Source organism: Zootoca vivipara, chromosome 7 (assembly GCF_965207765.1).
Source record: "Zootoca vivipara chromosome 7, rZooViv2.hap1.1, whole genome shotgun sequence".
Taxonomy (NCBI): Eukaryota; Metazoa; Chordata; class Lepidosauria; order Squamata; family Lacertidae; genus Zootoca; species Zootoca vivipara.
In genome coordinates this window covers 92651620-92666781 of record NC_142590.1, presented here as the reverse complement: position 1 = coordinate 92666781, position 15162 = coordinate 92651620, and the positions used below count along the sequence as shown (strand labels likewise).

The window sequence follows — 15162 nt, the reverse complement described above, 5'->3', positions numbered from 1 at the left end:
GCCATCTTTTGACTCTCCAGCACCCCTTTGCGTCCCCAGAATCAACGCCGCCAGCTGCCCACAGGTTAACTTTGACCCCATCATCACTGTCCGGCCACTCTCAGGCCGCCTATTCCCCCCATTGCCCAATGACCAGAGGTCAGCAAATAACCCACGGACTCGAGAGGCCTTAGCTAGCTGGGCTCAGGTGAACAGGTGAGGTAATTTGGGAGAGACCGCAGGGCCTCCACAGGGGCGTATCAACGGGGTGACTGGCATTGCCCCCTCCCCATTCAAGGCAGGAGGAGAAACAGCACACCCTGCCTGAGGGATGGGTGGTGGTGAGAAGCAACCTTACGGCCGGGCAGTGAGCCTGCAGAGGAGAGATAGCACCAATTGGCCTCGATAAAGCTCACCCCTGTCTCTGGAGGAGTTGTCAGTGCTGTGTGTGTGTAAGTTGGGGGGAGAGAAAGAAAGACCAAATCAAAGTTGGGGTCAGGATGCTACTTTCTGGGCCTCTGTCGCCTCGCCCTAAAGATGGCGGGGAGAGGACCACAAGGCCAGCTCGCTCTGGCTGCTGAGGAGCCAGGCGTGGCCCTCGGGGTCGGGAAGGGCCCCTGCAGTGTGGCTCCAGGCCCCCATGGGAGGGGGGACTCCGCTTTACACCGTGGTCTCGTACTCCAGCAGCTCCTGAGAGACCCCCACGGTGCGGTACTGCAGGCGGGGAGTCGCCGGCGAGGTGTACTCTAGCGCCAGGATGGTCTTCCGGAGGCGCCTGTCGATGAAGTGGGCGTCCCAGGCGGGGTATTTCTTGCGGGGCAAGTCGATGCGGATGACGGGCCCCTCTGTCCGTGGGGCCCGGGCGACGGGGGTGGGGGGCACGCTGGGCCTCACCTGGAAGACCGGCACGCAGCTGTCTCTGTCCCCCGGGACGCCCTCCCTCTCGGCCCCTGTAGTCCTCGGCAAGGAGCGTGGGGGGCTGGTGACGACGTCGGCCGGGGGGCCCGCCCCACAAGGGACCACGGTGGGCTCCTCGCCGCACATGCAGCTCCCGCCGTGCGGCCCAAAAATGGTTCCGTTGGGGTGCAAGAGGCAGTAGTAGATGAACATGAAGAAGACCCCTAAGGCGAAGCTGGAGGTGACCACGCAGACGACAATTAAGGCGTTGGACTCGGGGACCCCGCTTGGGTCCCTGAACCAGTACCAGAGGCCCGTCATGGCGGCGTTCTCCGACAGGATGATGACATAGTAGATGGACATGCGGCAGCGGCTGCGGCCTTCCTTGACGTTGAACCAGCAGAAGATGTAGATGATGCCCACCACCATGTTGTAGATGATCTCCTCCCACTTGGACATGCAGAAATCCGTCTCGCCCTGGATGATCCAGAAGGTCATGATGCACCAGTGGGTGACAATGAAGATCCCAAAGTAGAGGTGGAACACCGAGGCGAAGAGGGCGAAGGCGATGGCCCGGGCGGCGATGGTGAAGAGGTGCCAGAGGATTTGCGTCACCGCCCCCTTGTAGGACATGGGCATCTTGTCCTCCCGGGAGTCCCGCAGCACCTTTTGGTAAGAAGCCAGCGTCCAGGCCAGGGACACCAGTGAGGCGGAAGCCGAGAGACCTGCCCAGGCGAAAGAGAGAGAGAGAGAGAAAGGGAAAGCCGGGAATTAGGGGGGAGAGAAACGGTCTTACTGAGGGATTGCAGGGGGAGAGAGAGAGAGAGGGAGGTGGAGGCAGGAGGCGAAAAGGAGTGGATCAGCAGGAAGGCTGGTGTCCAAGAGGAGGACAGGAGACAGAGGTCATGGAGAGAGGCTGGAGTGATGGAAGGATGAGCAGGAGAATGCTGGTAGTAGCCTGAGTCTGTGTGCATGTGAGAAAGACACACAGGCAGGAAGAACGGAGTCATGGTTGATGAAGTCCCAAGAACATGGTGGGAAGGGAGCCAACTGTGGGTGCGGTGGTTAGAGTGTTGGACTAGGGTTTGGGGGAGGCTGGGGTTCAGGTCCCCGCTTGTTGGCCATGAAACTCACTGGGGGTGACCTTGGATGCCAGTCCTTGCTTCCCAGCCTAACCTGCCTCACATGGTTGTTGTGAGGATGAAATGCAGAGGGAGAGAATTGTGTGTGCCACCCTGAGCTCCTTTGAGAAAACATGGGATACAGGGAAATCAATAGATAAGAGGGGGTTGGGTCACAATTTTGTGGCCGCGTCTGTAATGCTGGTCGTGCCCACCTCAATGAAATATACAGCACACAGAGAGAGATGAGCTGTAGGAGGGTGGAGAAGTTTGGAAAGCAAAGAGGGGGGACACCCTGTAATTATCAGGAGGCCAGTGCAGTGCAAACACGATGGCAGGAGATCCTCTTTGTCACCTTCAGAACCATGCCCTTCTCTCTCCCAGTGATGCCTGTGACGGACCACTGCTGGGAGAAGGAATCTGTTCCTTATGAAGCATTTGACCTGCTTAGGGTGAGAGGTGGAGGAGCTGAGGGGCACAGGAGAGATTTGTGGAAGTATGGAGAGAGCATTGTGTTTTGCCTCCTCTTAAAAAAAACCCACTGGAGGTGCATTTGCACTGCGCCAAACTAAAGAGACTTGTAACTGTTGATGGAGCCAGCTTGTTTTCCACGGCTCCAGGAGGGGGTAGTAGAACCCAAACCAATGGATTCAAATGACAAGAAGGTGATTTTGGCTAAACATCGGGAAGACCTTTCTGAGGGTAAGAGCTGTTTGACAGTGGAAATGTCTCCCTCGGGAGGTTGTAGACTCTCATTCCTTGGAGGTTTTTAATCAGAGGTTGGATGGCCATTTGTCATGGATGCTTTAGCTGAGATTCCTGCATTGCAGGGGGTTGGACTACATGGCTCTCGGGGGACCCCTTCCAACCCTACAATTCTATGATTCTATGCTCTAGCCCAGCATAGTCGTTTTTATTGTGGAAACAGGAAGCATGAGTAGAGGATGCGGAGAAGATGGAGAGAGAAAAGAAAGAAGGTGACAGCCTGAAAATGGAAAGAAAGAGGTAAAATTGCAGGTGTACATCAAGGAAGCAACAGTAAGGTGGAGAAAGCGAGCACTACAGGGTAAAGGATTGAGGGACAGGAAGAGATACAACATTTCTGAAAATTTTGAAGGTGTGGAAAATATAACATTTTTTACAGATAGGTAGCCGTGTTGGTCTGGATCGAAGTAAAATAAAAAAAATTCCTTCCTTAGCACCTTAAAGACCAACTAAGTTTTTATTTTGGTATGAGCTTTTATTTTGGTATGAGCTTTCGTATGAGCTTTCTGAGTGATCCCCCCTCCCCATCCCCACCCCTCCCCACCCCTTCTCCACATAAGTGCCTGGAAACTTCCATTTCACTGTATCTGAAGAAGTGTGCATGCACACGAAAGCTCATACCAAAATAAAAACTTAGTTGGTCTTTAAGGTGCTACTGAAGGAATTTTTTTTATTTTATAACATTTTTTACCTCTCTCTTTCTTTTTTTAAAAATACAGAAATGCTAAGGGGGAGATGAAATAATTGCAGCAGTGACTTGATGGTTAATACCAATCTGAGCTGCAAATGCTGTTGCAGTCAAGCGTCACTTGCCCAAAACGATAGCTGGATTTGTGCAAAGGGCTCTGTGAAAAAGAGTGGGATTCTAGCCATGTTTGCTCAGAAATAAGCCTCAGCATGCTCAGTTCCTATGATAGTTAGGGAAAGGCAAAAGTGATGCTGTGCTCCCCACCCACCGAACCCCAAGTTACTGAATCAAATCCTCCTCCCATCACTTGGTCGGGAACCTATTGACGGGAGCAACAGACAACTTGCTCACGGAGCATTTGTTCTCATTTGTTTTTAGGGAGGTTAGATGAGGTTGCATCAAAGCCAGCGTCATCCCACACTTTCCTAGCGCATTGGAGATACAGAATAATGAAGGCGAGAACGAGCCGTCTCAAGAACAGTTTCTTCCCCGGAGCAATTTCGGCCTTAAATGGAAAGTCTGGACTTCGAAGTCATCTTGTTTTTACTTGCCATTTCATATTGTATTGTTTAATTAATGTTTTGTAGTTATCTTAAATTTATGTGGAGTGCCTTATCTGAGTGGATGGAGCAGCCGAGTAATTTTGTTGTTCCCGCAGGGGGGCAATGACAATAAAGATTATCTTATCTTATCTTTATCTTATCTTATCTTATTTTCCAATTTCCTTATTGCAAAAAAAAATCAACAACCCATCTTTTGGAGAAGTGGGCTTGTAGTACAAGGCCTCCAGATCAGTTTTGCAGGCACTCCTGCACTTAGGTGCTATCAACTTAAATCACCCCCAGTTTAGTGAGGGCTGCTGCACTTAGATGGGCTTTGATCTCATCCATGGAGGGGGCTTCTCAGAAGGCTCCACTCACCCTGCAAAGGATCAATCCTGTTCTGCTGCACCATGATGCTGAGCTGCAGCACCAGCTGCGGGGCGCTCTTGAGGAAGGTCTCCAGGAGCCGCAGCATGCTGATGTCGGCGCTTTCGAACATCATCCTCCAGTAGAAGTGCCGCCGGCGATGCTCCGACTGCCAGCGGCTCTGGAGACCCAGGTACAGGGTCCGCAGGTACCTGCGCAGAAGAGGGAGGGTGCATGTGGAAGACAGCAGGTGAAGACTGGAGAACCGCAAGCCTGGGGGCAGGGCCGTCTTAAGCATACCTGGCGCCCTGGTGCCGTGGTGGAAAGATCCCTCCAGCGGCCCCCCCCTGCCCCGTTTCCCAGCGCGGCTGTCTGGCGGGCGGAGCGCTGCGCCACCCAGCCTTGCCGTAGGGCCGACCCTGCCTGGGGTGGGGGGGAGGCACCAAACTCTGAATTATTGCAATGGGATCAGGAGTCTTATCCTTGCACCTCTAGAGGGAGCTGCTGGCCTGATGCGCCACCACTGCAGCTGGCTGGAAAGTGTAGTGTGGTTTCCATCCCAGCAACGATCAGGTGATCGCACTAAGCCAATATGGTTGCATTTGGCCTCGTATAACTGGCGGCTCCTGCTTGGCAGGGGCGTATGAAGGGGGGCGGGGGGCGGTCCGCCCCGGGTGCCACCCTGGGGGGGTGTGACAAGATGGCCCACTCCCCCCTCCAGCTGTAGAGCGACCGAGGGCGCGTGGCGCCCATACAGGCTGCTGCGCATGTGTTGTCCGTACAGGCTGCCGCTTGAGCACCGTCCATTTGGGCACTGCTTGTGCACCATCCACACAGGAGTTGCGCATGCACCACCAGGTGGTTCGCCCCACCTCTCGACACCCCACACCCCACACTTCCTCCTCCACTGCTGCTCGGTTGCTCATTTTGAGCAAGAAGCTCTGATCAGTCTAGTTGGAGCCCTCCTTGAAAGTCTGCTACAAAGGTGGGGGGCCTGTAACACTCTGGTGTCATTGGACTCCGGCTTCCATCAACACCCTGCAGTCAACATGGGACAACGGTCAGGGATACTTGACATTGTAGTCCAGCAAGGACGGGAGGGTCTCAGTTTCCTCCCCCCCTGTGCTTTACCAGGCTGTCTGAAAACTTGGCTTCTAAGTGGGTGGGTCACGCCTCTGCTCAGTTTGGTTTAAATAAATACAGTAAATGCACACCCTCCCATTCCACGGCCACACAAAGATAGCAACATACAAGATAGCATACAAGATAGCAACAATTTATACCCCGGAATAATCATTGCACAATTGTTCACACAGCACCACTATGCGAATCCCATGAGCTAGCAGACCGGGTCCCTGCCCTAGGAGTTTACTAGGAGTAAGGAAGAGAAGAGGAATTGGAAGTGCCCAGGGAACAAAGGGTTAATGTGAGCAAATGCATTCTCAGATACTGTACTGAAGCTGCATCCTGGTTGAGTTGGATCAGGGGTCAGCAAACGTTTTCAGCAGGGGGGGCCGGTCCACTGTCCCTCAGACCTTGTGGGGGGCTGGACTATATTTTGAAGAAAAAAAAAGAATGAATCCCTATGCCCCACAAATAACCCAGAGATGAGTTTTAAATAAAAGGACACATTCTACTCATGTAAAAACACCAGGCAGGTCCCACAAATAACCCAGAGATGCGTTTTAAATAAAAGGACACATTCTACTCATGTAAAATCATGCTGATTCCCGAACCGCCCACGGGCTGGATTTAGAAGGCGATTGGGCCGCATCCGGCCCCCGGGCCTTAGTTTGGGAACCCCTGAGTTGGATGATTGAGCGGGCTGGGGGGGGACGGGGGGGGGGGGGAAGAAGCAGCACCAACAGAGGTAGGGCACTTGGAGGAAGCTGCCTTACGATGAGACAGAACACTGATTTGTCTAGCTCCGTAGTGCTGACACTGACTCGAACTCCCAGTGGGAGGATTTGCAGACAAAATCACAAAGGCATGATTGCAAACCGGGACAAAGCTGTTTCAGAACCTGCATGGAGGGGACTCTATACTTCCAAACCTGGTGGTGAGGAAAATACAATGGGTTAATCCCTACCTGCCGGCCACTCATACCCTTTTCTGAAGAAGTGTGCATGCACACGAAAGCTCATACCAAAATAAAAACTTAGTTGGTCTTTAAGGTGCTACTGAAGGAATTTTTTTATTTTACCCTTTTCCCAATTTGCACTGAGTGAAGACAGTATCTTCGTTCTCCTCCAGAGAGCAATTTCCATGTTGAACTGAACTATGGATATTTGTAACATTTTAGGATTATTGCCTGCCTGATTTTCATCACTGTACATGCATATGCATCCTAGCAAGACTTTTGATGTGAGTAAACCTCGTGGTGGTGGTTTTTTTTGGGGGGGGGGCGGCACGAAGGAACTTTGGCTCCTAGGAGTTTGCTCCTATGATTTCCAGTGAGATCTCATGAGCCTCGCCCCCCAAATCTCACAAGATCTCACCTCAAACTGCCACCACTTCCTATTGCCACCACAGCACAACCTAGGTAAAGGATGCTTCAACAGGGGTGGCAAGGGGGTGGCAGAAGGGCAGGGCGACAGTTTCCGTTCCTCCTTAAGAAAATCAACAAGCAGGAGTGTTTTTTTCCCCGCCATCCTTTTCACTTTTAGAATCATAAAATCATAGAGTTGGAAATGTCCCCAAGGGTCATCTAGTCCAACCCCCTGCAATGTAGGAATCGTGAGTAAAGGTTCCCTGCCAGGTGACCATCCAGCCTCTGTTTACAAACCTCCAGTGAAGGAGAGTGTGCCATCTTTAAAAGCCCATGAGCCATGCCAGGCGGTGGCGAAAGAGGCCGCTCTCATAACTTGTTACCAACAGAGCAGGCTTGTGTCTGTTGGTCATCCTGCACTTCCTTTGCACTGCTGTCTCCTGTCCTCCAGGGGGCACTCATACCTGTTGCAGGTAGATCCCCCCTCAGGGCAGCTGTAGGCAGAAAATTAGCTTATATGGAGAGGGAAGGACTTCTGTAGAACATTTGTCTGTCTCCCTCTAGGTCTGCCAGCTCCAGAACGAACCTTCACCCGACTTCTAGTGAAATGCCCATCAAATGGGTGCTGTGATGGGGAGCAGGGGGTGGGGAGGAGATTTTATAGACAGCGGGTGCAGCTCATTGCACTGATCAAATGTGCCAGAGAAGGAGGCAGGAACAGCTGGTCTCCCAGAGCCACATGGAGCTGTAGCAGTGTTCTCCTCGCAGGGCCGGATGACGAAAGGATCCTTGGCTCCTGCTGCCGAGGACTGTGTCGACCATCTGCCCGTCAATCTGCACTTCGTGTAGGTGTTTGGGGGAGACGTAGTTCTGCTGCTACCCAAAAAAAAGGCTTTTCTTTTAGGTGTTTATTGCAAATATGGACACGCTCATCCCTGCTTCCACCGTACCTCTGCTTTCCCTGCACCCCATCTTTCTGAAAGGTTCCCTGAACCCGAAAAGGTTGCACAGAGTCAAGTGCAAATATTCTGTCGTCGTCGTCACAGTGCTAAAGATTCCAGGCCAGTTCAGCCGCAGGCTCTCTGCAAGTGACATATTGATCCATCTGCATGTCATAAGTCACTGTTTGGGGCGCTGATGGGGCAAACACCATTTCATGTATGTACGGCTTAGGCCCAGGCTATTCTAAATGGCAGCGTTCTCCCACAAAAAGAAAAAGAGAAGTGAGATTTATACCTGATCCTGGAGCCCAGTGCAGTGCAGGGAAAAAGCTGAAGGACCGTATTATCCCAAACCTCCCATACAAATCTGCCTGGGCTCTAAGGTCTTTGGGGGAGCACTGTGATGCAGCAGCAAAAAAAGCTAATGCTATTCTAGGCTGCATCCACAGAAGTTGGCCTCACATTTTAGAAAGGATGTTGACAAGCTGGAACATGTGCAGAGGAGGGCAACCAAGATGATCAAGGGCCTGGAAAACTAAGCTTTATGAGGAGCAATGTTTATAGTTGTTGTTGTTTAGTCATTTAGTCGTGTCCGACTCTTCATGACCCCATGGACCAGAGCACGCCAGGCACTCCTGTCTTGCACTGCCTCCCGCAGTTTGGGCAAACTCATGTTCGTAGCTTCGAGAACACAGTCCAACCATCTCGTCCTCTGTCGTCCCCTTCTTCTTGTGCCCTCCATCTTTCCCAACATCAGGGTCTTTTCCAGGGCATCTTCTCTTCTCATGAGGTGGCCAAAGTCTTGGAGCCTCAGCTTCACGATCTGTCCTTCCAGTGAGCACTCAAATGTTTATAGTACAGTACAGTAATTGAGGAATTGAGTATGTTTAGCCTAGAAAAAGAAGAGACTGAGAGAAGATATGATAGCCATCTTCAACTATCAAAAGGGCCGTCACATGGAGGATGGAACAAGCTTGCTTTCTCCTGCTCTTGAGGGTGGGACCCAAACCAATAGTCAAGTGACAAGAAAGGAGACTCTGACTAAACATCAGGAGGAACTTTCTGACAGCAAGAGTTGTTCAATAGCGGAAAGGACTATATTGGGAGGTTGTGGGCAAGGAGATTCTTAAGCAGAGGTTGGATGGTCATCTGTCATGTATGATCTACCGTAGTTGAGATTCCTGCATTGCAGGGGGTTGGATCAGATGTCCCTTGGGATCCCTTCCAACTCTACGATTCTGTGATAATGGCATAAGACTTCAGGGACTGCAGTCGCTTCACCAGATGCATTAAATTCTATCCTGGCTTGCAAGTACATATATGCATGATTTCAGGGATGCTGTAATTGTCTGTACTTTTTGGCATTTTGTTTACTGACCTCATGGTTTATCATCCTCTGCCCCACCCAGACAGACACAGATATTTGTACTGCAGGACAGCACTGCGTGCTTTTGATGAAGCGGACTGTAATTCACAAAGGTTCATCCCACAAGAACTTTGAAAGTTTTTAAGGTGCCACTAGAAGACTCTCTCTCTCTCTCTCTCCCCAAGAAATTAATCGGAATTCTATGCCAGCATAAGAGAAAAAGAGACTGGGGTGGAGAAGAGTGTGGGGTGGGCAGATTTTCTAAATTGTCATGATGGACACACAATGGAACATTTCAGACTGCCGGGGGGGCGGGGGAGGCGGACGGACACACAAACAAAAGCCGTCAGAAAACTGTAATTAAAAATCAGTATGAGTTTTGCTCTTGACTTCAGCGAAGCGTAGATTGCAGCACATGTGAAGGGGGAGGGGGGGCATTTTCAAACAGGTTGAACTTTCTATTTACGCTCCAGCAAGGAACTATTTTCGTCCTGTGAATATTAAACCATGTTTTGATTGAGCTAAGGTACATTTCCAAATGAGAGCACTGGGAGAGATTTTGTTCCAGGGCATGTTTGGAACGGATTCAAGCCCCCCCCCCCCCGCCTCAGCCTCTTCCTCTTAACAGTTTTTTTCTGCTGGGGAGAGCTGACTGCTCCATGTCGCTTCTCCAGTTTAGCAGAACCCCTGGCTCCCCAGTTCTTGCCATAAAACACCAAGACTGTACATGGACTAAGAACATAAGAAGGGCCTGCTGGATGAGGCCAATTGGTCATCTAGTCCAGCATCCTGTTCTCACAATGGCCTGTGGGGAACCTGCAAGCAGGATCCGAGCACAAGAGCAACTCTCCCCACTTGTGGTTTCCAGAAACTGGCATTCAGAAGCATTGCTGCCTCCAGGCACCCACAAATATTTGGTGCCAAGGCCATCTGCATGGCACCCATGGCCCCGGATACCCACAGTCATGGGGCCATGTTGGCACTCCTGTTGCCATCTGTGGTGGCAGAGTATAGACACCCTGGCTAGTAGCCACCAATAGTCCTCTCCTCCTCCATGAATTTGTCTAATCCTCGTTTAAAGCCATCCAAGTTGGTGACCATCCCTGCCTCCTGTGGAAGAGAGTTCCATAGTTTAACAATGCGCTGCGTGAAGGAGGACTTTGTTCCATTCCTCTCCAGTCTGTCCTCTCACAGCGATGCAACAGAGGCTTTTTAAAGCTTGACCCAAGGTCACTCAACCCAATGGGGTGTTGTGGCCAACAGAGTCCTGATTCCCTCTCTGCAGGGCAATCCCAGCCAGAATTTCCATTCTAGCTCTGCATTCTAGACAGCAGCTCTTGAATTATTCAGTTGACATTAAACTTGTCTGGCTACGAAAAGGAGAGGTGTGCATGAGCAAGGACTTGGTGCAAGGGTGTTATTAAAGGAGGGTTGGGCGCCATTGCTTAGTGGCAGACGATGTGTTTTGCAAGCAAAAGGCCCCAGGTTCAATCGCTGATGATGCCTCCAGGTAGGGCTGGAAGAGACTCCTGCCAGAAATCCTGGATTGCCACTGCCAGCCAGTGTAGACAATACTGAGTGTGATGCAGGGTTCAAATCCCCACGCAGCGATGAAGCACACTAGGTGACCTTGGTCCAGTCACCATCTTGACAGCCATCTGTCAGGAATGCTTTGATGGTGTTTCCTGCTTGGCAAGGGGTTGGACTGGATGACCCTTGTGGTCTCTTCCAACTCTATGACTCTATGATCTCTCAGCCTGTCCTACCTCACAGGGTTGTTGTGAGGATGAGATGGGGAGGAGGAGAATGACCACCTTGAAATCCTTGGAAGATAAAGGTGATATATAAATGCAACCAACCCAACAAACAAACACAAGGCAGCTTCCTTGGAATCTATGCCCTGGGTCTTTTGGGTCTAGCCCAAATCCTGTTGTCAGTGGATCTCTGTGTGTGTTTTTGCTTGTGTGTGTGAGCCAAGTGCTAGCAGCACACATCAGCTGTGCAGTGAAAAAACCTCTTCTTCTTCTTTTAAACTCTTTAGCAAAGGCAAGTGTGCTGCTGAGCTGTCACTGCCGTGTGCTATGCAGCGCTAAAACCACAAGTGCATGGGGAAAGCAATGGCGGCAGCCAGGCTTGCGCTCTGGTTTAAGTTATTTTTATTATCAAAGAAGAAAGGCCACCACGGGCCACCTTGTCTCAGAGTAAAATAATAATAAAACAAAACCCCTCCACCACTTGCAGGAAACCTCAGTGAGCACCCCATTAGTTGTGACTTTAATTTAATTAGGGGGAGGGGTAATGATGCAATATCCACAAACCGGGGGGGGGGGCAAATGAAGAGAAATTGATTGCGGAGCAGGATCCAGAATAGATCGTCTGCATGGGGAATTAATTGGGAGTAATGGTTAAATAAATTGAACTGATACTGCATGATCTGGGAAGCGGTGCAAATGAATCGGAAAATGTATCTAGTGTGATTTGGAGGGGAAATCAATGTGTTTGCATGCCGCGAAATGTAAATTCTACCGATTCTTTGTAAATTTGCACATCTGCATATAAATTTGTATGCAACTGTGGAGTCAGAGCAGAGCCATCCAGGCTAGTAGTAGCCATTGACAGCCCTCTCCTCCTCCCTGAATTTGTCTCATCCTCTTTAAAAGCCATCTGGGTTGGTGGCCTTCACTGCCTCCTGGGGGAGCAAGTTGCATTGTTTAACTATGCACTTTGTGAAGCGGGAGGGGGGGGGAGGAGGAGAGGGAAAGAGAGTCTTGTTTCCTGTGCCCCTTCTGTACCGAAAGGGATTCCTGCCTTTGTGAAAGGGGAGAGATGATGACTGCGAAAGGAGAAGGATTAAGCAAGAGGTACAGGGGCCATAAAGCTCCCTGAGTCCCTCCAGACCTAGTAAACCTGTCACCCAAACGGATGGCTTTTATATCGGATCCATAAAACGCTCCCAGTCGACTCCATTAGGCACCGAGGGCAAGGAGAAAACCTTATTCCAGCACTTTCGCCCCATACATCAGCTCTAAAGAGGGCTGCAGGAGGGGAGGCAGAAGGCTGAGCTTGTCAGCCCCACTGCTCCGAGACACCAGGGGGGCCTGCCAAATGGCCTTCTGCGCATGAGGGTCTAGATGCCTCCGGCAAGTCGGCAGGGATCATTTTCTCACCTGCCACCATAAGTCAAGGCTCCTTAGTCAGTGTGACTCTGGCTCGATGGAAGGCTTAAAGGGAGTCTGAAACAGCCTTCAGAGAGGCTTGTTGTGGGGGTGTGGAGCACCAGGGGATGGGCAGATAGCACCCCCCAGGGAACGTGGGAACGTGGTCTGTCTATCACTGGACAAAAGGGGAATCTTTGGAAGCAATCAGCTGACCTGACCATCTGTTCGTGACAATGATCCTATGTGCCCCCCCCCCTCTGCTTTTAATGTAACGTAAGAACATAATGGGACCCAGGTGGCGCTGTGGGTTAAACCACTGAGCCTAGGGCTTGCTGATCAGGAGGTTGGCGGTTCGAATCCCTGTGACGGGGTGAGCTCCCGTTGCTTGGTCTCAGCTCCTGCCAACCTAGCTGTTCAAAAGCACGTCAAAATGCAAGTAGATAAATAGGAACCGCTACAGCGGCAAGGTAAACGGCGTTTCCATGTGCTGCTCTGGTTCGCCAGAAGTGGCTTTGTCATGCTGGCCACATGACCTGGAAGCTATACGCCAGCTCCCTCGGCCAATAATGCGAGATGAGCGCGCAACCCCAGAGTCGGTCACGACTGGATCTAATGGTCAGGGGTCCCTTTTAGAACATCATAAGACTGCAGTGCCTGGAGACAGGCAGGCCGTGCATCCATAGCAGTGACCAGAGGAGGGATGACCGCTAGGAATGACCACAGAGAAAAGAACGCCACGGTGCATCTGCATCAGCAAAACTGGACACCTTCATCTGCCCCAGCTGCAACAAAACATGTCTCTCCCCTATTGGTCTCCACAGTCCAGGCACGCCAGCTTGTCCCCATGATTGAGGAGGCCGGCGTCATGCAACCTGCTGACGCGTCGCACACATGCCGCTCGTATCACTCATGCAAGTTGTGCGGCATGCACATTTTAAAAACTTTTTTTAAAACGTCGCAAGGGATTTACTGATGGTTTTATGCTACTTTCCTATTTTAGTTTTTAATTCATCCGTTTGTTTTGAGGGTTCAATAAACATTGTATTTATTCCTTGTTATAAGCTGCCTTGTGAGGCTTATACCGTAAAAGGTGGGATATAAGTACCTTAAATAAGCAGACAGTCCCGAACATGACAAATCCCCTCCGCCAGAGTTATCCTCGAGGGAAATTAAGTAGCAATTATGCATATAAATTGCTGCGTGTTTATGCAGCAATTTTACACGCATGGAGGGTTGTCACACACAACAATCTACATGTGGGATTCATCTCTCACACGACCAAAGTTTGGTTTTGGCTGCATTTGGCTGACCAACACATTTTTATTTGACTCCACTATGGCATAAGCGCGGATCTGCAGCCCTACCAGAGAGTAAGTGATACTTTCTTCCAAGAAAGCAGGCACACACTTGAGTTGCAAATTTTAATCTGTAAAGATGCATATCGCAATCTGCGTATCCAAAAGGATCAAAGAAACAAGGCGATAAACAGAGAGGCTTAATTTGCTCCTAGTTTTTTTGTGTCTGTTAGGAACTAGAACTGGAATAAGATCTAGAGGAGGAAGGCTTGAAGGAAAGCTATCTGCCATTGTTGTACCAAATCATCTCCTCCCATACAGCTAATTAAATACTGGAGTTTATATCCCACCCTTCAAATACATTCTCAGGGTGTCCCAGGAACAACGAAAACACTAGTATAGATTAAAAGAATCTTCAAAAAAACTGCAAATATCTCATGGCAACAAAACTGCTTAGATTAAAAGGAGTAACGGACTAAAAAGATCTTCATGTGGCGCCCAAGTAGCATCCAGGTAAGGTGTCAGACAGGCGTCTCTGCAGGAGAGCATTTCACTCGCAAGGGTGCCACCACAGTGGAGGCCATGTTCCTAGTAGGACAGCTGCTGCTACTGCTACATTTTAAAATAGTGGTTTCCCCCTGTCCTCAGCATGGTGTAGTGACATGACTTTTTTGTCTGGTTCATTAGAACGGACTTGTCTTGCTCATGTTGCACTGCATTGTGGGAAACAGTCCCCCTGTAACCTCGAAATTACTTGTGACTCTGGGAACCTAAGAGCTGGCATTCTGGCTTCAGAGATAACTGACACCCCCCCCAATAAGGAAGGACACAAAATCCATAATTTTCTCCCCCTTTAAGAATGTGTCTTCTTCAAGCAAACAGAGGTGCAAGTTTACGATCTAATGTTTGACATGGTAAAAAAAAAAGCCTGTTCTCTCACCATCCTCCCATGGATGAACATATTTTGCACCTTTCACAGGAGACAGAGAGGAGGCATTGGAAGACCCCCCCAGATCACCTTTCCAACAAATCCTTTCGAATGCCTCTTGGTCCATTTCCACTCCTATTTTACATTGGCTCCTACAAGATCCCAAAGCACATTTAAGGTGGAGTTTTGGAACAGGTACTTTGGCACACTCTACTCCAACAGAGCTCTACCCACTCCACATCACTGTCGAGGATCATAGAACTGTAGCGCTGGAAGGGACCCCGAGGGTCATCCAGTCCCACCCCCTGCAATGCAGGAATCTCACCCTGACAGGTGGCCATCCAACCTCTGCTTAAAAACCTCCAAGGAAGGAGAGTCCACCACCTCCCAAGGGAGTCTGTTCCACTGTTGAACAGCTCTTACTGTCAGAAGGTTCTTCCTGATGTTTAGTTGGAATCTTCTTTTTGCTACTTGAAGCCCTTGGTTCGAGTCCTACCTCCAGAGCAGGAGAATTCCCTCTTCCACGTGACAGCCTTTGAGATGTTTGAAGATGTTTCGGACTACAATGCACACCGTTCAGACTGATGGGAGTGGTACTCAGAATCATCTGGAGGGCACCGGGTTGGCA

At 50.3% G+C, this 15162-nt stretch overlaps 1 protein-coding gene across 1 annotated transcript in view; it reads right to left on the bottom strand.

The window, feature by feature from the left end:
• Window positions 1–639: 639 nt before the first annotated feature.
• The window catches only part of XKR7 (XK related 7), a 46611-nt gene continuing 32088 nt past the window's right edge, over window positions 640–15162 (bottom strand). The window contains exons 2-3 of the mRNA XM_060277500.2: window positions 4371–4570; window positions 640–1601 (exon numbers count right to left, since the gene is read on the bottom strand). Coding sequence (XP_060133483.2) covers window positions 640–1601; window positions 4371–4570 — 1162 coding nt within the window. The remainder of the gene's footprint in view (window positions 1602–4370; window positions 4571–15162) is intronic.